Genomic DNA, 23,914 nt, shown 5'->3' with positions numbered 1-23,914 from the left:
GATACGACTTCACGACGATTTTCGCCTCCACAGCCTAATTTTCCCAAAGAAGCTTTTTTGTGTCTTTGTAATCGTTTAAGCAAATGGGCTATAGCTCTGTTCCAAGTGATGTTAGAAAGAAATTGTAGAGGAAACTACTGCACCGTTTAACAAACTCTATCATCCGACGCTGCGATTTTTTTCGCGAATGCATCGATGCACTTGCAAAGTGCAGCTGCACTTTTTAAAGAAATGAAATCACATCAAGGTGTTCCAGATCTAAACCGACAAGCTTTGAGAGGTCATTTTGAGCAAAAATGTGGCACGTCTTCGCCTATTTGCATGCATAGAGACAAGGGGTGATCATTTTGAAGAATTCAGTGTAAAAGTAGTTTGAAATAAATGATTATCGTTAAAACTGATTACTTGTGGTTTATAGCATATAAACTTCAAGTTTAGTATAAACTTGGTACTACTTTCCCCTTTTATCTCGAAAACGAAGACAAATCGGTCCATGGTGTAACATTTTTTGCTCAAAATTGCTACGGAGATACGCTTCAAGCTTCTCGACCTCTGACCCACTGCACCGTATTTGCAAAATTGCACGCGAAAGATTTAAATTCTATCCATTCCTTCGTCACACATATCGACAGAATCTTGTAAATTGCCTCGTCTTTGTTCTCCACTTTCTCCCCAGATCATTTCTCCTTTGCATTTCTTCTAATTTTGCATTACTCGCTTATTTCTTGTAATTTAATTGAACATTTTCTCGTACAAGTAAGTAAATAAAATTACTTTCCAAATATGTTGGCAAAGATCTGGAAGACTCTGTACAACAAAGCTCGTCATACATCCCGAAAGAGAAGTGTTTTGTATTTGCAATAACCAGTAATCTGTAACTTTTTAGTTAACGACACACGCTGCGGCGTTACAAAGGAGAAACGACTTGTTAAGAGCTACTTGGAAGTTGCTTATATAGCTCGAGAAGTTCAACAGTTCCTTTTTTATTTGTGTTCCTTAGCTCCGTGGAGAGACATTGTTGAGGAGACTCAAGAAATTGGAGTTCCTAAGGTACTTACGCCATCATAAGCGTTCGTGCGCAATATTACGACAGCACTGTGCTATTTTCTACGTCATCGTACCCTATACAAGGTATTCTGGACAATCAATATTTATCACGGGGATCATCGAAAGGAAGCATCCTTTAATAACGACCTGTCATTATGCTGAGCCCAAAGATGCAAAGAACTGGTGAGTTATCGTTCAGATTTTCCATATTTTTCTCTTAAATTTATTTCTCGTTTAACCCTTTCGTTGCTGTTGGCGCCTATTAGCGTTACTGTTCGCGCTTTTTCGGTGCACTTCTAGCCTAATTTAATCCTTCATTTCAGAGACAAATTTTAAAACGATACAACTATTATAAAATAAAATATTTTGCGGCTCTGCTGTTTGTCACGCGAGTTACGTACTAAAATCTGCCGTAACGAAAGGGTTAACACACTCTGCGTTTCGTTGCGAGATGTTACAAAATTATTGCAAAATAAAATATTAAACTGTTCGTCAGGAATTTGTCGACTAAGTCGCGTGAGGAATATTTCAATGAAGCATATCTACTATAATTACTTCTTAAAAATAAAAATATTCAATTTTCAAGAATACCTATGTATGAATATTTCATCGTAATTAAGTTTCATTGTACATTGTAATTTAACCTTAAAAGCATTTTCTCTTTAAAATAACACTGAATTGTTGTCTTCTAAATTACTCGAGGAAATTCATTATCTACAGGGTGCTCCAATTTTTTCCGATCAATTATATCCAGAGAATATACCGACAAAGTTTGATCAGAAAAAGTATCGTTCAACTGGTTGTATTTCACCGTAAATTAAATCTCTACATCGTTAAAAATGACTGCAGATTTTGTTAATAAATTCTTGTATTATATTTCCACTTCGATGTTACAGCGAACTTTTATCAATACGCCTTTATGGTTCTCGTTACACTTCTTTGAAAATTTCCATCTTTACATGAAATTGATTTATGTAAAATGTAAACGATCCTATTGAAAATACGCGCGAATTAATATTCGAAACGAATTTCTTAAAAATTTTTCCACATACGTATGTTCGCGGCTGCGAAACAAAAAACGTTACTTTCATCGAATTTTCAAGGTAGAATATGAGCGTTCGACGTCAATTTTTGTTGACATAAAAATCGTTTGTCCGGTTCTTTTTTCTTTTATTTTTTTACCAATCACCCGCTGGGTTGTTGCACGGAATTATGGGGTAGCCGTGACAACAATTTAACGCAGCTGTGCTCTCTTTTATCTGTCGCGGAATCTTGAAAATTCGCCCCTTTAATTCCACTATCTCTGTATTTTTTATTTCGTATTTCAGAGAGTGAGAAAGCTTTTACTCGTATTTCCATCGAACTGTTTCCCGGTGAAAAACAGTAACTTCCAGTTTCGCGAATGCTCGGGAGCATGCTGAAAAACAAGAGTGTCGTTTTGCGAATTTGTTCAAATTCGTAATATCGAACTCTCTGCGCGGAAACAATTTCCTAGAAGCTACTGTTAAACGGTACAGGATCACAGATATAATATTTTTCGTTAGCTTCTCTTTGTACTTTTTCGTATCGCAATTTTACCAAAAAGGAAGTTCGAAGAGTCGAGCAGAAAATTCAAGGAAATATAGTTTGTTGGGAGTAAGGACATATTTGGCGAATTAAAGAAACTTGTTTACGACGGATTGTATAAAAATCGCATTACCATAGCCAGTCACACGAAAGAAATTTCAGCGAACCTATTCTGTAACAGCACCAGTTGAGCTCGAGCTGCAACAAATCTGGAACCTTTTTAGAATCGAGTGGATCGGGAACGTTTACGAGTCGAAGGTTCCTTAACTTTATGAACGTCGAGCTCGTGAAATGTTTGCTAAAAGATCCGCTTTAAGATCTCTCTCGCCAATTGCTTCTGCCCTCTTCCACTTTGTTTAACCCGTAAGAAATCAAAGCTTGTTTAATCTAGGATATAATGAAATTTGTATAAACAACAGAGAAGCGAATATTTTAACAGATGTTGTCAAAATTAAATTAAATTTGTGAAATTAATTAATTATTGACTAGTACTACTGCAATTTTTTTTTAAATATCAGTTTTATCCTCGGCAACATCGCTATTATTAAATTCGAGCAAATTAAACATAGCCGAATCGATAAAGCGAATGAGATTTTCCGGTTTGAAACGCTTCGTCGTTGCTGAGTCGTTCGGTTAACTGCGAATAAATTATTAAATTAAAAAAAAAAAAAAGATTGAACATAGGCGAATCGGCGAGATTTTCCGGTTTGAAATGTCTCATTATCGTTACATCGTTCTGTTAACTGCAAATAAATTCAACATAGGAGAACACTAACGCGTTAACGAGGCAACATTAGGATGTGCATAATATGTGTCCGGGGACATTGCGTTGCGAGTGAATTGCGGATTCGATTGCAACAGGCATGTCATTTCACACGTGATATTTATTACATGTTTCAGTGAGGGTGAACGATTCGCAGCTCGTCATGCTTTCAGAGAAAGCCCATTATGATCACTCATTGACTGGATATTTGCACAAGCGGACCGCTGACTCGGCTAAATGGCAATTACGATGGTTCGTTTTATATCAGGTGAGTCGATATCTCTTCGTTCGTATTAATTAATCTTTCTTTTCAATTTCGTTCCAAAAGAGCGAAAGAAAACCGCACGCCCTCGCAGATCTACGGATAGAGCGGAAAAGTTAAGCGCCGTTGAGTCATTAACACTTGTGCGCGACTAACCGAAGGATATTTAATTAACGGGTTTGCACGATAGAAGAACTTAGGCTCGTCGTCACAGAACAGTGTAAAGAATTTCGTTGCTATTGGCGCCTGTAGGCTGTTTGAGAATTTTCTGGCGCTGTCTGTGGCGCCTGTGGGCTGTTTAAAAATTTTCTGGCGCTGTCTGTGGCGCCTGTAGGCTGTTTAAAAATTTGCTCACGCTGTGTCCTTGAAGTCTATAGGCTGTTTGAATATTTTTTCTTTGTGGCCACTTTCACCTTAATTTAAGCCTCAATTTTTGCCCTTTGCGCACTTCCACCTTAATTTAGTAAAAGAAATTTAAAAACGATAAATTTGAAATTTTTACTTTTAAATATTTCGTGTCCACGATTGAACATCTATCGTCTGCGACGTGCGCTACGTACTGAAAAGTTTTTAAGTATGTTTTAGTAGAAACTGCCGCAGCGAAAGGGTTAAGATTCATTTAATCCTTTGTTACACGACACTTTTGTTCCCTCTGTTCTACTTCGATCCGAGGTCAACGTTGAAGTTGTTGAAATGATTAAAAGTCGAGATATACACTATCGGCCAAAAGTTTGAGATCATTGCGCACTGCAAGTATCAAAGTTTCCAGAAAAAATTAGTAACTTTAAGAATGTTTCAACGATCTTTTTTTATTACTCAAATCAATCGAAACGAAGAAAAGACAATTGACAGGTGGTTTCAAACTTTTGGCTGGTAGTGTACGTATACGACCTCTTGATTTAAATAGCTTTCGTAAGCCACTCTCCCTTTTGAATAAATTCAATCCTGCGTAAAGCGGAATAAAGAACATAAGTTGGGTCATAAAGATTTGATTAAAAATGAAAACTGTTATATACGAAAGTAGATTCTGTTATTAAATGAAATTCTTATTTGGTAGTCTATTTAATTAATTGTAGCTAAAATCTGTAGCTGACATAGTATTATGAATTGTTTAAAAATTATTTTTTTTCAATCATGTTAAATTCTGAAAGATCTCCTCAAAATCTTCAACGTAAGCAACAAGCAACTTTTGATCTTGTCATCTTTGATTTTTTAAATAAAAATTTTAAGAATAATTATTGCACTTTACTACCTGATAAATTTTCAATAAATCGAAGAAGTAAATAAATTTTGAATAAATTTCCATCAGTTTCAAGGGTTAAGTGTCATACTTCATTTTTAGTTTCAAGATTCTTGTTATTTTTGTCATAATCAACACTGTTTTGCTTGTGCTACATAATACTACCTACTAATAACTGTACAATTCTTCAAGCGCAGTTATTTTTCTTCTTCTTTGGTACTTTTCTTTGCTGAAACGAAATACATTTTAACAGGTAAATAGCACTTGCTTGAATATCAAAGTTTCGTACAATACAAATTAATTTCCAGTTGTTTGCAGAATGCACAACATCCACATGAAATTTCTCCGTGCAGATAATGAATGCAAAAAGTTGAGCTACTGTATAAGTAGGCAAGCGCTTGGAACTAATTTTTGAAATATTAATGTTTCAAAGTTTCGACATTTTCCTAATTGATCACTAAATCAACAGGAATCGGTAATTTTTAAAATCATTCGAGAAAATTAGATGTAAACATTATTCAAGTAAAAGACAAATTCTTCTTCACTTCGTTGAAAAATAATTAAAAATGAAGAACAAAGTGTTTTCGATTGAGCTTAAAATAGCCTTGGACCCTAAATTTTTCAATCATATCTGAAGTTTCCTTTTATTTTTTGCAATTTCTTCCATCTTATTCATCCTTTGAGACTGTTTAAATTACGTATAAAATAGTTCTCGTACCACCATAGCTAGAGAAAATAATTAGGTAGCCTGCTTTACGTCGTCCACTCTGTATAACAAAAAAAAAAAACACAATCTCTCCAAGTTACAAGTAACATTATCGCACAGAAGAAACTATGTACCTTTATCCATAGAAGAAAACTTTCACGTAAACGATCTTCATGTGTGTCATCGCGCGAGCTTCCGTTCGCTTCGGCAAAGAGTCAAAAGCTTTGCGTTTTCTACAATTTGTGCGGAAGTTTGTTGGGAACGCACTTGAACCACGCTGAAAAGTTCTCTTTAAGCTTGATGCTTCGATTAACTCCCAATCTTTCGTCAAGTTGTGCTTCAGTTGAGCCATTGTTACAGTTTTCTTCGTCTCTTTCCGATGTTTCGAGACCATCGCGATGCGTTTTTCTTCAGCGTGGAGATCGAATAGCTTCTTCAAACACTAATTCTACCGACAATTCGGACAATTCATTGGGACAATTTAACCCTTAAATGCATGATTCTTTCAAATACAACGAAACACTCTAGATATCAGAGATATATCGTTAGAAATTTTAAATTAAACTTAATTTTATTTTCTTTTTCTTTATAATTAGAATATTGTCACTGAACAATGTTAAACGAAAGTTCACACTTAGATACTTTATAATTTCGAAAATACTTCGATTTGGTTCTGTTTTTCGTGTTCATACCCACAGAAATGAGTCCAAATATCTAATTATAATTTTTAACATGTAATACATAGGAAAATGACCTCTTTATCAATGTCATAACGTATTACAAGAGAAAGTCGCCGAATTTAATGAAACTTTGGTATATGGTAGATCTCAAAAAAATATTCCACACATATTTTTCTTTATCCACAATCGTCCACATTGAAAGGACGAGGGTAATAAACATACCGAGTGAAAATTAGTACCCTTTTTTTTTTTCAAACTTGTCGTCGAAAAATACAAAATTTGCCAATTCACACTGTTTCTCTATCTCTAAATTTTTTCAAAATATTACACTAAATATATTCTGATAGTGATTTTCATCCCTTGGCTAGAAAAATAGGTGTCGAATATTTTTTTAAAACTACCGTACACCAGAGTTTCGTAAAAATCGGTGAAAATTACCTCGAGATGTTCCTCTCCACGAAAGCTCAACAGAATGTTCTCCAGTTTGTCTCGCAGACGAATAACGGCGGTTATGTTTGTTTCAGAACTTATTGTTCTACTACGAAAACGAAACCTGTTCGAGGCCCAGCGGTGTTGTTATGTTGGAGGGTTGTTACTGCGATCGTCTCATTACCGCAAAAGGAAAAGAAGCAGACAAACAGGTAAGTGAATGTAGCTTTTAGCTTTCGCACACTATACCCAGCGTACAGAGTTCCAGGAATATGGAAAGATGGAAAGTTTGTTGGAAATTTTTTCAAGAACAGTTTACAACGTGTTAAGTAGAGTTCATTTTAACCATGGACGAGCTGGTAGAAGAAACTTTGGAACATTAATCTCACTCCTTAGACCTGTGTTTGATTGCCCCTGGGACCTGGATAGGCTGTATTCCATTTTGCAAAGAAACAGAAGATTCATACTGAACGACACCTTTCAAGCGTATGAATTAGTCTCGAGGAAATGAATATGTTTTTAGAGTGTGGTGAAATTAAGTATTTGCTTAAGAGAACTTATTCTGTCCTTTTGGATAATTGTTGTTGTGGAGTTCTGAGTGTTCTTTGAAGTTTGATTTGTGCAGTGGTTAGACTTTCACTTAGAGTTCAAAAGTTACTATTAGGACGTTTAGAGTGGAAGCTAAGAATTTGAAGTGTGCAACTTTAGTGTTAAGAGACAGAAGAACGATTAGATTAGGGTGCTATCCTAATTTATCTGAGGAACCCTTTGTGTACCCAAAAATGAGAAAAGAAGAAGAAGAGAGAGAGAGGGGAGAGCTTGAACCTCAAATGTTTTCTAAGCTCCTTCCTACATATAGACTTATTAGCAATAACTATTAATTTTCCATATTTTTAATTATTCCAATATTTCAACTGTTCTATATTTCTCCGTAAAATCGACACAAATTAAAAACAGCGTTCATCATGCTTGCAACACTTCGTCTAATTTTTGAAAGGGGAGAAAATCGACGTGTAAAAATAGACTTGCATTCGCACAACGAAGAAACAGTGTGCACAGGGCTTTAATTTGATCCATTTTCTGTTTGGTAGCGTACACCATGGAGTTGGTGAAAATTGTACGTGCTAGCTCTTTGATGTTGACGGAAACCTATCGTCGCTATCATTTAATTCGCCCACTTCGCGTGTACGCAGAGCATCGAGGTTAAGTGTCATGTGAAACGAGCCACGTGTAAGTCGAGTGCGCTTTTGCGAAAGCTCTGGCGGACGCGATGAGCCCTGGAGGGCGCGATTCGCTCTTGTGGTCCTTTGTCTCCTCGACCTCCGCCAACCCTCTCTCTCTCTCTCTTGAATTTGTGTACGCGAAGAAGACACGGGTTTAATGTAATTTGTGAGGCCTGTGATGTACAATATTAAAGCTTCGTGCACAACAGGATCGGGGGAATGTTTGCGAAATTTCTCGAGTAGATCGCGATTCGAGAAGACGAACATTCTCCTTGAAGTTTCAAAGATTTCTGTTCAATTGTTTCTCGAGAAAAAATTCATAGACGTTACCTTATTTTCAGTGAGTTACATGAGTTAGTTCTCTTAACCCTTTGATTGCTATCGCGCTTGTAGGCTTCAGTGATAATCGGAGCTCTTTGTATTCGTATTCTATTTTTTGTATTTATATATTGTTTATTTTACAAATGTAAGATAGAAAGTATTCAGCAAGAGTATGTAGTATGACTGTTAATGCTGTAACTCAGTCGTGCACAACCAGCGCTTTACTTTCGAGTTGCCAGCAGTTAAAGGGTTAGATTGGTTTGGCATTTTCGAAAAGTAGTGCTTCGTTGAGAATCTATTTTTTGAAGAAAAAAATGATATACATAGACATTCCTATATGAATTGTTCAGCTTTTCTTTATAATCTTGCAATTAGTGTAACCTGTTATGATGTTTACACTTTCTTTTTTTCTATGAGAGAGTTTTTTATCGTCATATGTCATAAATGAAGGGAAAAGAGTCTAAACGCGTATAAAAAGGAGAATTTAAATATATCAATGGAAATTATGGTTATAAATCTGAAATTTCCTGCACGAATGTATATGGCAGCATTCTCGTTTCCAACAAATTGGGGTAATATCCACGTCGTGAAAATTGTATCTTATTTCTAGAGACAATGAAGTGTCAGTGCATGAAAACAGAAAGGAATCAATATTTCGAAGCAGTCAAGGTAGCCTAAGGCCAGGAATTCTGTGTTTCAATGCAACTGACTACACAGACGTGGAACGCACTATGAAACGTCGACTGTCGCGTGTCTCAAGCTGAGAACAAAACACGCTGGCAATGCGGTGCATTGTTTAGTATCTGTTTAACAGTGAGCAGTGGAAATCTGAGAAAAATTTATTATCGAAAGCGACCTACACTATACAATACAAAAGTCAAGGAATATAGTAATAGAAACACAAAGGCCAAATTGTGGAATGAAGTTGGAAATCAAAGGCATCCAAGCTGCGAAGCTTCATTTTTTAAATTGATTCTTTCTGAATGAAAAACTCCTTCATACATACTTTAACATACTTCAGCTGGGTAGCCTAACCCCTTAATTTAGCGTCGAGTGTGACTGAGGGATTTCTGAGGTTCTTATCAGAAGGCATTCTCGCCTTCCTCTGGCTTCAACACGTTGAATTCCGGACAAATTCTACGTAACTCGCCCACGGTGCCGAAATGAATTTTTCGTTCAAACACAACACATCCCAATATTGTGGAAATAACTGTAATATACGTAACTTTTGCTCACGCAACTTTTACCCACGCTTCTCGACTTTTCAAACAGCACTGCCTTTCATCCCTCGCTCGCCACACTTTATAGTCAGCCTATTTTTCTCTTCTATTTTGGACACTGTTTTCTTAAAACTACGACACCACAATATGCATAAATAATATGTCAACTATTGGAAATGGGTGATTGAAATAAAATTGCCTTTGCAACTGCTAATATTCAATTTATTCTACGACTCGGAGGAAACGTCTTTACTATTTCAAACGTCTTTTGGACACCCAAAAGGGAAAGCTGGGCTCCGCTTATACCTACGAACTGTTTACCCTATTGTATTGCAGTGTGCAGTGGTTGACTCGAAGACATTTTTGTCCTCACTCGATTATTTCTGCAGGGTGTTGTTAGAAACAATCCAACATCAACAGTTAGAAATAGAACTATTTAAATATGCCGTGTGACGCGTTAGATGAAAATCTTACAAGTACCACCATCTGTTCAAATTAAATGCTTTCACTTATCTTGCCACCGCCGGTCACCTATGACCCCCACAGCATTCAACGTGTTAACCACATTCTTCAGGAACAATATTCCTATTCTTCGAAAAAAGAAGAACACTGACAATGAGTGTTACGCGGAGGCCTGCGGACTGCGAGCGTCGCTCTGAAAGGAAACCGCGTGCGGGTACTTGCGCGACAATCACACATGTGGGCGCCCGCATAGCATTGAAAGCGGCCTAATTGCCCCAGCATCATGTCGTGGATTTATGACACGTCAATCGCTATTGAATGTGCAGAAGCAAGGTATTATTAAAGCATATGGACTGCACAAACGCGGACGTTTCTGCATCCATAAATCACTCCGTGGTCCTGGCCATCTGGTTTAACACGTTCACTGCGGATGACGTCCATTGGCGTCAAGGGTCGATAAGCAGTAACCAATCTCATTGTCAGTCGCGTTTCGCTGATCTCTGACTTTATGGATACCTAGGTTCCGCACTCGCGGATAGATCTATCGGGTTACAGGCTCAGAGATCGTCGGTGAATCCGTCAAAGTGCGTCGAATAAACGAGAGATCATGAACTGTGATCGTTTGAAAATAACGCAGGGTGGAGTTCGTGTCGTGAATTCGAAGGATTAAGAGGAAGAAACGGTGTGATATCGGTTGATACATTTTACGAGTACTAGGTGTTATTACAGGTAACCCATGTGTAGCACAAAATTCGTATCGTGTTACGTCGAAATTGTGTTAAAGGAAACCAAGTGTTTGTTCAACAAGTTACCCGAAGTTTTGATACGAGGGCTTTGAAATAGTGTGCTGTAAGGAGGTTACCTGCAACATATTCAATAATGACAATTAAACTACTTTACGAGCCATTTCGCGCCAAATTGATCATTTTTGGCAGAATGTCTTCCGATTTTGACGAAACTGCAATATGTTGTAGTTTATGTGAAATAATGATGAGTTTATGTCATCATTTTGCTGTCTTCAAAGTTATTAACAAATTATAGCACGTTGGTTTTTAGACAACCTCAATTATTTTCGTGATTAGTGGACAGATCAACATTTCTTTTGTCACAGATCATACAATTTCAGAGTATCTTCAAGATGATGATCTCAGATTTTTTCTTTCCCTTTTTAAAATAAATTTTCAAGGCCACGATCAATTTTTTCATGTATACTCCTGTACTTTTCTCTTCGTCTATTAGCTAGCAGACATTGAGAATTCAACGACTACGATATAACATCCTTTTATATGCAAAATTTATACATAAAAACATTAAACTTTAAAATTTATTTAAAGAAAGGATACGGAAAGAATCTAAGACCTCTATGACCAAAAAAAATTTAGAACAGTCTACCAAAAATGAAAACAATTGAGACGAACGATCCCCGAAACCTGACAAGTATTCCAAAAATTTCTACCAGTTATGGGTACTAAAAAAAAAAACAATTTTCACATTGCATTTTATTTTACCAACAAACGGTCAACCGACACACGTGTTCTCAATAACTTCCCACACTTTTCCCATAACAAGTTCTAAAAACGATAGACGGACACATTTTATTACTGAAAACCGCGATAAAGGATGAAAGAAGAGCGTTGCTTCTCCACGAAAAGATAACGCGACTCGTAATTTCGAAGTTACTCCCGCGCAAAAAGGAGCGTTTCGAGTAACATGTGACGTTAATGGATTAAACGTTCCGTGGCTGGACGCAGTTGCACGATTCGCGAACCGGCTGCGGGCGGAAAAATCGCGAATGCACGAGACTAGGAAGCATTCATTTGGCCGTGTTCCCTTTGTCTCGTTATTATACTGCCGCGCCGGCTATAAATGGAACAAATATCGGCACGTTTGTGCAAACAAATAGAACCGCCGGATTATTTGCATACGACAACGAGCGCTTTCCACTGGTCGCTTTCCAGTGTAACTTGTTACACGTGAAATTACGTTTGCGGTTCGCGAAAAAAAAAAAAAAAAGAAGCATCGCCAAGGCGTACTCGAAATTGACGGATGAGTCTCGTTTCACGCTTTGATCTATAATTTTTTTCGAGATTTTCTACGCACGGTGGATGAGGAAGCGACACTTTCCAACTGCACGCTTGAAACTGTAAACTAATTACAGATAATGTGTTACAGCACAGTAACCGATTTATTGATTTCTTCAAAGGTCATTTGACAGGTGAACTCTCTTTTTACTTTCTGCTTACTTCCATGACGCGTTCTGCGCGTTGTTTGTCTTTTAAGGAGCAATTATAAATTATAAGAGTAACGTCAAGCTGCTACGCGGAAATATCGTTTATTTTTATTACGTATTTAACATTCGTGATTTTATTCTCGAACGTGTTTGCTGTTCGCAGTTTTAAATTTGATTAAAAATTGCCCGTGGAAAATTGATTATTTAAACAGCTGAAATAATCTGGACGATGTGTATTTTTCAAATATAGCGAAATAAATAAATAAATAAATATTGTTTCAATTTGTTTGCCGTGGCAGAACTGTTGAAACTGGAACATGAGGATGTCTTGCAATAAATGATTAAGTGATAAATAATGGTTTAGAAATGCGCTGCTTAATTATTTACAGTAAAATGTCTAACAGATAAAACAGAGCATTCAGATATGCATGTGTACAGACAAGGGAGGTTTCTCAGATGATTAATTAGTTTAAAAAAAAGTAACGCTTGGATGTTATGATAGGTTACCTCCTGATAACTGAAATGAGTGCTATTCGTTCGGAAGTACAAATTAAAGAAAAATATTAAGATAAAATAAAGTATTAATATTAATTTAAAAAAAGAACATTAGTAAAAATAAAAGAAAAATATTAATTTTGATATTGATTAGAAGAAGTTTGCCATAAGTTGCTTCAAAAATGGGTATAAATGACGTTTCTTTCGAAATTTGGCGCCATTTTTCTAGCTTGTACCAAATTTTCCAAGCGAATTGCGCTCATTTCATTTATTAGGATTTAGAGTACTGTAATTTATTTTATTTTATTTCAATCTAATTGATCATCTGTGAAATTTGCTTTGTCAGTCAAAAAAGTCTCCGTACGTCTCATTCGAATTTTTTTAGCGTTGCATAATTTCAACAGAGAAGGTAGTAAATAAATAATATTTGCGTTATTCTATTAGTACAAGGAAAAATAATTTACATTGTAATATACTGGGATTGTTACTCCATTCTTGCATCTGCAATTAATTTACTTAACGAAGACGATCAAATTGCATTTAACAAGTGTTTCGAACCAATGTAAAATAAAAATGATTTCCAAGTCTATACTAAAAACTGTTTCACGTTACCAGGAATGCTTACACAAACAAGTTGTATTTCAATTTCCGAACAAACAAGTTGCATTTCAAACATCAATCAGCCTGGCTGTTTTTAAGCTTCAATGCAAATGTTTACAAATGAAACATTTCCTGCCAGATTTATTTCAAGATATTGTTTTATTTCGTGAATAATAGTCACACTTTTTCATTTTCTGTTAAATCGATATATCAATTTGATAGATTAGATGACAATGAAATTACGATGAATTGGATTTTTTTAAAAATTACGCTTTCCCCTACTCCTGACTTATGTTTGCAAGCTTTACGGTAGCAATCGTAAATAAAGAAAGGCCAATTTTGGCATTCTAACAGAATTTGTATTTTTTAATTGTGTTAAGAATACGAAACTGCTTCGTGTTTGCAAAGCAACTGTTTATTCGAGTCGTAACTCTCAGAGAGTTGAGCGATGCTCTCAGACAGTCACTCTCAGGCGCAGTGTCCACTCGCGAGAGATACTCTCGAGAGCAACTCGCGATAGTTTTACTCTGAAAAGGACAGCTAGCTTTATGTTTGGCGATCGGAAATCGGGCAGGACGACTCGTCCTCAGTCGGTGTTTACGAGGCCGTCGAACGAGTGCCTCGACGAACGTCGCTTATACTGCGCGATTATAGTTTGTAGGGAATACATCGAACAACGCGTTTTCGATTATACGCGGATTTCCAATCAATTTACGTGCTTAGCGTATTCGTTCGTGTGAATTAAGTGCCGCTGCATACAAAAAGCTAGTGCACCGAATTCAAGTGCACAACGGACAGCTCAGATTGGGTGAAAAATCAGACGAGAAGCGTGTCTCTGCGTGCTACACAGCTACAGTTTAGTTCGATTAATTTGTCATTAATTATTTTTCATTATTTTTGGTTTTTATTAAACACTAATGTACAACAATCTTTGCAAATAATACTCAGTATGAGTTTCTAAGTGGTTAATTTACGAAGAGACCATCGTCCGAAGAAAACGAGACGAGTCATACTCTTATCTTGAACCGCATTTTCATAACTTTCCCATCGTTTCCGGGAAAAATGACAATTACATTTTTCGTTCCTTAGGATGCGTAGAATCATGTTGTAGAAAAATTTTTCGTTCCGGCCGTATGCCAAAATTGACCTTTTTTTTAACATCCTCCTTTGGCATACTCTTTGAAGGACTGGTTTGTTAATAAAGCAATGGAAATAAATTTCAAATTATCGAGCTGAGATGACAAAAATTGATTAATTGAACTTTGTTCGTCTTCAATAATTTTTCGCGATACTATACAAGAAAGATCGAAGTGGCACAATCTTGTTGAAGTTTTGTCACCTAGTCCTATTTGCCGAACAGTTTCGTTCAACGTTCTTAGTTTAATTTCTATCTATGCAAATGTTCTTCACGCGGCAGCCTTTCAAAGGCACCCTTTCAAACGAAGGAATTGAATCCTCGACTGTGAAATCAATTGCACCCGTTAGCCTTGACATGGCGAGCGTTCGCGAAACAATGACTACGGCGAACGTCACCATTCTTATGTCGAAGTGCTCGTCCCGTTTTAGCGCCGCATTGTCTGACGGCCGGCATTGTCCCCGTTTTACTTAGCCCCGAAGAGAGGGTGAAACTATCCTCTAGGTTTCGTCTTCGTCTTCCTCCTGTCTTGGCTGCAACGATGGCCGATGGGACTGGAATTGATGTTGCGCGTTCTCATTTCAATTGCTCTGTCACGATGTTAAAGGATGTAGCGATTTGCAGTTTAGACGTTGAAATTTTTATTCCCCCCTTCAGTGCTATCGAGGAAATTTATGGTAGGAGGTTACCAGTATTGCGAAAGTTTGCTTACGCGTTCTTCAAACTTGGGATAAGAATCTCTCTTCTAAGACTGAATCTAAGAATCAGTTCTCTTTTTCTTTGCTTTTTTAAATTTATTTCTTTAATTTCGCATCAGCTTATTTCAGCCATTTCTACACCATTACATGGTCCTTTTTGTACAATATTATTATTTGTAAAGGAAGATTGCTTACAGTTACTTACATTAATTTACTTAACTTGCTTTACTTACATTAACTGTTGTTATTAACTAATTAGTCTCGGTATAAAAAGGTAACAGAGTATTTGTGCAAAGTTAAGGAGGGGTAGATCAGTTTTCTGCTTGCATTAATATTGCAAATTATTGTACATTCGGAAGAATTTTTATCAGTGAACTGTGAAAATTTGTTTTCTTTAGAAATAGTTTATTTAATAGTTCGCTGCGATATGTATGATTTAGTAACATTATGTAAATGGTTTTATCAATTATCGAGGAATACATGCATAGTTTGTAGGAACTCTGTTAAATTTGGATTCTTGTAACTAACTAGTACTATATTATCTTTCATAATAGTTGTCCGAAGTTCGAACATTAAACTTCGGCTATAATGGCGGTGAAAAGTTCCCGATACGTCACCTTTACAGCTTCTAAAGGAGGAAACATAAGATCATTATGATATTGAAGCATAATAATTAGTATAAAAGCAAAATTATTAAACTTTATCGTGTAATTTATTATTCCGTGACATTTTTACTTTTTAAAAATTTGAGAGGAAAGCTGAAAAAGTTGCTTTTACATCCTCTAAAAAAATGGAATTTTTTCATTCGGTAGTTGTCTATAAAAAAATTGTCAAACTTTTACTTACCTATAGAAGTTTTAGGGTGGAGTACTATTTCGACCCTTCCGTTATTATTGGCTCCTGTAGACGTTTTGAAAATTTGGAGCTCTTTGGTACAATTACACCTTTCTTTATTCCATCCTTTATTTTAAAACGATGTCATTCTTTCCGAATTGTAAAACGATACGGCCAAAATAACGAATTTTGCAGTTATAGTCAAAAATTTACCGCTAGTCACCCACATTAGGCATTAAAATTTGCCTTAGCGAAAGGGTTAAGCACCCGTTTTATCCTATATTTGAATACAGAACCTTAGTCGACTTAGTTACCTGCCTTTTAAATCTTGCACGTTTTCCGACATTGAAAAATGTTATTGCGCGAGCTTGCAACGGTCTTTACTGTATATTTAATTCCATCTGAACGTGATTGTGCAAGGTACAGCAGTTCTTCATCCAGTTCCCGTATTTACTCTTCGAGCTTGAATTAATTAAAGTCCTACTTGAAAGGAGTTCGTGCAGGATGCACGAAACCCAAGGGAAAAGCCTGTGGAAAAGTTGTGAAAGAACGATGTGGCTGCTTTGGTAATGTACTGTCTTCCTTTTTTCGCGCTTCCTCGGAATTCCCATTAGGCACTTCTTTTCCATCTTCTACACCGGATTTAAAGGTTGTCCTCTATTATGCATCACGTTACAGCTCCTCTTTTTTTTTTTTGGAAATCTGTGAAATGCGTCGGTGGAGTTTTACAGAAATTTTGTTTAATTTGCGTTTGTTCACCCTTTTGTTTGTTCCGGTGAAAATTGAGTTCCGTTTCGTCGGTGGTTTGTTTTTGCCGAACTGATTGGAAAACATTCTGATGCCCCTTTTGCCAACCGGTGAAATGAAATTATTTTTTTCGTAGCTGTATTCTGTTCCGTTGGAACGCAAATTACACGAGCTCTTCTTTCGACAAATTTACTGCAAATATGGAAAACCTGTCACACGTACAACGTACCTGTGGTAAATTACACTGTCACGTAACATGCGATGTGTTTTTCTTCGTTTCTTTTTCCTCGATAACACGAGCAATCTTCACGGGTATTTTATGATACAACACTAGTCATTGGATTTTTATTTATTGCATTTTTCTTATTTTACCAAAAAGTGTGGTAATTTCAAAGTGTATTAATTGGAAATGATCAGGAGTTAAAGACAAAATTGACCAAAAGGTATGTTAACTGCAAAGTGTATTAATTGCAAATGATCAAGAGTTAAAGTATGTTAATTGCAAGTTCAGTATTAATGTAGACAAAAGTTAAACAAATTATCATCCTTCTTTATTCAAGTCTATATAGTATCAAAGCCAAGGTTACAAAAGTATTTTCATTTCTTATTTTAATTTGCATCGTTTCAAATGCTTCACTATAAAATAACAGCAAACACACGTTTTGTTATTTTACAAAATAAATACTTCAAAAGGTATCTCCGATTGTTAGCCGAAAAGGTGTCGATTCACATTTCCAAAAGATGAATTTCTACACAATCCAACCATTTCTCACAGCAAAACAAAGAACGTTGTTTGAAAAAGCAAATTTCGAACAAAAGTTCATTTCACAGCTGAGAATTATGATACTTAAGTTCTCCTTTCCTCGTTAGATATTTACTTGACGAATAACACTCCGGTATTTCGCAACGATCCGGAGTTAATGGTTCGAAAACGTTCGTTTCCCTCTTTTGTAACAGCTTGCCTGTTAAAATCGCGGAAAATTCGTAGAAACATGTGGGAAAACGGGAGGAATTTCAAGCGGCTTGTAATTGAAATGGATGGTTCGTATAATTGAGAACGGTTTCTAGAAATTATTCCTTTACAGCGGTACCACCTACACTCCACCACCGAAGGAACTAATTGGCGAAACGCTAACATCTGTTTGAAAGTCCTCGTCAAGATTACTGTTCTTACATGTACGATCTCTGACCTCACCTGAGCTGTCTCTCCGCGTTTAAGCCACGGATCTCCCGTGTGTAGTCGGTGGAATAAATATAGCAAGCTCGTGAAATCGGTCAGAAGTAAACGTGTTTCGAGACGCTCCAACAAGGGAATTGACGGAAATACGAGAAGATTAGGGCCTGGGAATCCTCAGTCAAGGCCGTATTATCTATTCACAGTCTCTGACTGATTTTCACAGACCCGGACTGCACTTGGAGGTGATTTTGCTGTAGAAAAGGTTGCAAATCGGATGTTGGGAATTTTTTCAAACTAACGCAGACATAAAGTGTACTATTTTATTTAAATATTCGACGTATTCTCTATTTCACAGTGGTGAAGAAATTCATGGAGGCCCGTAGATCTGTTCCGTAGATTATCCACCAAGTGACGATTATTTAATGTCGCTTCTCAGTCGCCACTCGATTGCAAAGGGTTAGATTCTTCGTTTTCACCTGTGTTCTTGTTCAATTTTCAACTTTGACAGTCTAATATAATTACGAATAAAATTCATATTTTACACGTCGTGTGTGATTATTTTTAAAGCACAGTTCTGATAATAATATCTCGTCCCTTTCTAACTTTCTTCCTAAAAGTCTCTCTTGAGTTAAATTGTTCTTGAGTCTCATTCGGGATAAACTGTCGAAAGTATTATTCTCGAAACACACTCTTAGTACTGTCTTACTTTCAAATTGCCGAAAAAGATGAATTTCTTAATTGACCAGAGTTTCAAAGTGTAAGCGAGCTTTATAACCTCGTGAAATTCCACAAGACACCAAAATAACGTTCTCAGTGAAACTATGCTTGAAATTTGATTATTCTATTACCCGAAGGACAAGTCCTTTGGAAAGCAGCAAACAAAGGAGTAGAAAATAATTTTTCCACGGTATATGAAAGAAGAACTTCGTCTCTTACAATTACGGGATGCTTGAAAAGTGAAGACCGCAGGGCAAACAGTACGTTATAACACAAGAAACTCTGTTCACGACAAGACAGGGAATAAGTAACTTGCACAGGATCCATACGAAAGTAAAAACCACGGACTGTTCTTTCTTTCTTTTATTTTTTCCCCGTTTTCCCCGTTTGTACGTAGAAAATTTGCGGTGCGTAAGGTCAAAGGTAGAAACCATCGATTTCACGGTGTAACAGGCACGCGACAAATTTCTCGAGGAACAATCCGGAAATCGGTCGAATCAGGTGAATCTGTGCTGGAAATTGATCGACTGTCAACGTTGAAAGAACAATATTCAGCATTTTTTTTTTTCGGTGTGTAGAATAAGTAGAAGTTTCAAACGCTTTTTCCCTTATCAAGGCACTTATAGAGGATGCAAACAAATTTTTTATTGTTTGTTTAATACTGTATTTAGAGGACTATACTAGATCTTCTTTTGAAAAGAGTTGCCTCGCTGGTGGAATTAATCTCAGCTCGCAGACTCGTCGAAAAGGAAAAAATCGGGAGATTAGAAGATTTAATAACAGTTTACTGTAATATACTCGATGAAATAATCTCGATGTGAAATAAAAATTTCTGATATTCTTTAAAAAGGTGCAATTTTTTAAAGAATTTAGAAATAAGGGGTTTATGATTTATCGAGGAGATTGAAAAGAGAGGCATCGTTTCGAAATCTTGAACAAAATCCATGGAATTATTGGTTGTTAGTTTTTGTTATTGGTACCCGTGTCGCAGCGTTTTATAAAAACTCCATGCATCGAGGTCACCAGCTTAGTTGATCGAGTTATTCTCCGATATTTAAAGCGCCGTCCTCGATAAATAAAGTATCGTGAAAGAAAATCCGTCAATAGATATTTTCCTTAGGAGCATTTCCAATTTATCAAAAATTCATTAGCGAGTGTCTGCGAAATTCTTATTCTGCAATGATAAGCGATAATACTGTTCCTAAGTCAGAACTGTAAAATTAGTTGCATTACCATAAGAGTTTCATTCATAAATTTTGTAAATTCCGTTGTACAGTCTGAGTCGCTGATAAACCAAATTTAGTGATTTATGCGACTTAAAATGAATAAATTAAAAAATATATTCGTAATTTTAGACTGCGAATTTTATAAATTTAGATGCTTGAATTTCTGCGCGTTTCAATTTTTCATGAAATTATGCAAACGCGATATTTCACAAAATTTACATATTTTGGAGTCTAAATGTTTAAGGTGGACAGTAATTGGTCCATTCTTTATATTACTAATTTGACGTTTACAATTTGAAATGTTATTCTGAAATGAGCCACTCAGAGCCCAAAGTGTCTAACTCCATAAAATAAAATTGATTAAAACAGGTGCTTTGATACTAAACTTGGAAAAATGTCAAAAGGTAGAGTTAATAAGTGGCTCAAATAATGATACAAAAAAGTAACAAAGTATTTTTACTGAATATATAACAGAATTTCGATAAGAAATCATAGTGTTAGCTAATTAATTCCAAGCGTCAACATCGTCCGTTAAACTTCTAACCTGACGCTCAGATCAACGGCAGGAAATTTTGCAAAAATGTGTCGGATGTTATATAAAACTATACTTAATTTAACGTCGCGGCAGAATTAACAATAGCAATGTAATTAGAAACACGAAGGAATGAAAGTAGCACCGTTTCGAGCAACCGAAGAAGGATTTCTCTTAATTATGCATCCTTAAGTACGAAAGTAACTTTTACATCGTAAGATAAAGTAACTTGGAACTTTTTTTTAAAGTTCCCAAGTACTTTAAGTCGCGGTAAATATAGAATGGGCAAGTATGAAGGAAGCACGTCAGAATAATCAATAAGCTCGTCGACGGCGTGTTTATTATGTATAACGCGACGTGAAGATTTGCTTTCGAATTTTGAGGAAAAAGAGAGAAAGACTATTTCAGAACTTCCGTTCGAAATAAATGAAATTTCTCGGTCAAATCGAGTAAACGGAGATTGTCGCGTTCGAATTTATATCGTCCGTGCTTAACGAAAATATAAATTAACAACAGTTTCTTCGCTCGGTTAAGCGAGCATTTTTTCTCAAAATTGAAATCGAGCCGGGAACAAAACTTGTCAGCGCGATAAATTGAAGATTTTCACCGGGCGAAAAGTGTAATTAATAAACGTGGTATTCAACCGAGTGCTGGCAGTTTTGAGAGAAAGTTAAACAGAAAATCTGCACGCTGCGTTTCTGAATATTAAAAAAAATGTCCTATCAAACAAAACTAAATTTCGAAATGTTACGTGTCAAAGACAAAAAGAGTTATTTACACATCTTCATCCTTTGATTCTGTTCGTGTAACGTAATCGTGAACTGATTTATTCTCAAATCGACGTGGTTGTTTATGTTTATATGTAGTAAATGTTGTATTTTATCAATTTTGTCCAGAAAAAATTGAAATCTAATCGAAAGTATCGAGTACGAGTAGTGTCAATGACAATTAATTCCACTTTATTATATTTGATCGTGACAGCTTTAGATATTAAGGCAGAGAATAGAGTAATAATAATTTTGTTTTTAATAAAAATCTGTTTTTTTCTTTTTTCTACAATTTTATATTTACATTCTATGTTTCTGGGTGAGATTAGGTTTGAACATATTTTTTGCATCTATGTGCAATAAAAATACTTCAGTATGTTATGAATGTTGCATAATACTTTGATGAAAGGTCCCTTTAAGATTGGCTATGATATAAATATTTTCTTGTAAACATGTAAACATGTATCTTTGCCCGAACAGGTTTTTATTTATAGACAACTTTTTCCATTACGTTTTCAGGATATTCCAGTAAAAATGTGTTAAAAAATTGTGGAATCTCTTTCATTGACTATAGTAACATAGGAAGTTCCTCATATTTAACGATATTCACATTTTCGTCTCTTTTTTTCTTGATCCTACTGTACATTTGCCTGCAAAATTCTGAATTTGAAATATGCTCATTTGTAAGCTTGAGCAATTTAAATGCCACTGGCAGAGAGAAGAAATTTTAAGCACCCTTGTTTTTATAAATGCAAATAGGGTGCACAGTGATGTATGAAATTTAGTAGACTAAACTTAAGATTCACTTCACAATTGTTTTTTTTTAAAGAACACTGAATTTTTCATTGATGATGAGGAAACTAAATTATTGATTTAATTTCTTTTCAATAATATATAAATATACGGAAACAAATTAAAAACCGAAATATTCTAAATAAATGGGCAAACTTTTCCTGGATTCAGGTTCAATTTTTTCCTCTAAAGAACGCTAAATTTTTAAAGTATTACATTTTTCATCGATGCTGAAGAAACTAAATTATCAGAAAATACGGAAGTAAATTAAAAATCGAAAGATTCTGGATAAATTAGGAAAACTTTTCCCGGATTCAGGTTCTCAACAATTGCAATACTTTCTCAGTTTCCATTCCCTTTTTCTCATCCACCGAGTTCGACCTCAGGTTTTCGAGCGTTTGTCGACCAAGCCCAATATTCGCAGGCGATCGAACGATTAGCAAACGTCGAATTTCACCTGCACCAAGGTATCGTTGCACACGTGGGTCAGTGACCCAGCACGATCGCGCTTGATCCTCGTTCGCATTCGACTCGAATTCATCCCACTGAACGTATCGCGTTAATATTGTGCACGTGACTTGCATTTGATGTCCCTGGAATAAAATAAATAAAGTTCGTCCGGAGGTAGAAAGCATTTAAATTTTGAGTTCTTCAATTTTTTAAGACTATACCTAAATTAGATCTCGCAAAAATTTTCCGAACCTGAAATTTCCCATTAATATTCCGGATAAACGACACATCACCGACATATTTATATTTCTTTCAATACAGAAACATAATCAAATGATTCCAACTATTCCACGAAAAAAAAAGGAATTGAGTTAGTTAAAATTTTTGAAAAAAATTCCACGAATTTCTTAAGTAGAAATATTTTAACATGCAACAAGGTGATTCGGTTATTTTTCAAACGTGCCTGCTCCAGTTCCGTTTTCCGTCATTGTTTATTTTACGCGCCGGCGGCGAATGACACAGAGAAAAAATTGCCGCAAAATTACTTAAATTACCGCGCTGTAATTTCATTCCTCCCTTCGTATCGTAGCGAGAATTTCGTATCGAAGTAAGCGTTGCACTTTTAGACCACCTTTTTCGAACAGCCACGCAATTTTCCTGAAGGAAATACATTCGAGAATGTACGAGGAACTTTTGTAGATGGAAATTATTCACCTGCGTTAAAAAACCGCTTATCTGTCGCAAACGTGAAAGGACTTGTGACTTTTATCGCGCATTTTTTTTCGGGGCATTCTTTAGCAGAATTTGTGCTGGACGAAATATCGCAGAATGCGTTTGCGTTCGTATTTAAAATAAAAGTACAAAATTTAATTAATTCATCGGGCAGGAAGTGATTTTACGTACAAAAATAAACGGAAAATAAAGAATACATTTTTTTAAAAAAAAAGGTAAATTTCTAGAATATTGTTTATTTGCTTACGCTATTCTAATCAGAAGATCTTCAATAAAGAAAGCAATTCTTTGCAACAATGGAAGCTTTGTGCTAAATTAACGTTTTCAAAGGAATTTCTCAAGAGACAGTTAGTCCAGCAATAATACCCGAATAAGAAGAGAAAAGGTTTCAGGATGAAAGTTATATGAATGAAGGAAATTTTGAATTACGGAATTACCATTCCTGCATTTTTTTATATTCATGGCGTGTTTAATTTTTATCTTCAGAGGAACAAGATACCTAAAAGTTCACGCTTTAAAGGAAAAGCTTGCATAAATTTATGTACTAAATATAACAAAATATCTGTATTACACTTGCAATTACAATTTCGGTTTAACAAAATTTGAAAGTTTCTATTTACAGCGTTACATTTCACAAGAGAGAATCTTTGTTGTTGCACGTATTGTTCTTGAAAAAAATATAGTTGAACAAAGAAGAAACCGGTGTTTAGTTCGTTATTAATTAACGCTCAATTTCACTTTGTCGAGGATGAAACTCGAAACATGCTAACAGGTATGAAGGTAATTAGCTGAGAACGAATTCCTTGCGTTTTGTTGCAGCAAGATCCTCTCTAAACAGAGTATTTGCATATATGTAAATATTT

General features: G+C 35.8%; 1 protein-coding gene across 1 annotated transcript in view; it reads left to right on the top strand.

Moving 5' to 3' along the window:
* Positions 1 to 1,084: 1,084 nt before the first annotated feature.
* LOC108572710 (ras-specific guanine nucleotide-releasing factor 2) overlaps positions 1,085 to 23,914 on the top strand; it is a 78,032-nt gene continuing 55,202 nt past the window's right edge. The window contains exons 1-3 of the mRNA XM_017934986.1: positions 1,085 to 1,230; positions 3,514 to 3,644; positions 6,789 to 6,905. Coding sequence (XP_017790475.1) covers positions 1,203 to 1,230; positions 3,514 to 3,644; positions 6,789 to 6,905 — 276 coding nt within the window. The 5' untranslated portion in view covers positions 1,085 to 1,202. The remainder of the gene's footprint in view (positions 1,231 to 3,513; positions 3,645 to 6,788; positions 6,906 to 23,914) is intronic.

The sequence above is a fragment of the Habropoda laboriosa genome, unplaced genomic scaffold (genome assembly GCF_001263275.1).
Source record: "Habropoda laboriosa isolate 0110345459 unplaced genomic scaffold, ASM126327v1 scaffold22, whole genome shotgun sequence".
NCBI classification, from domain to species: domain Eukaryota; kingdom Metazoa; phylum Arthropoda; class Insecta; order Hymenoptera; family Apidae; genus Habropoda; species Habropoda laboriosa.
This window is presented reverse-complemented; position numbering and strand designations above follow the sequence as displayed.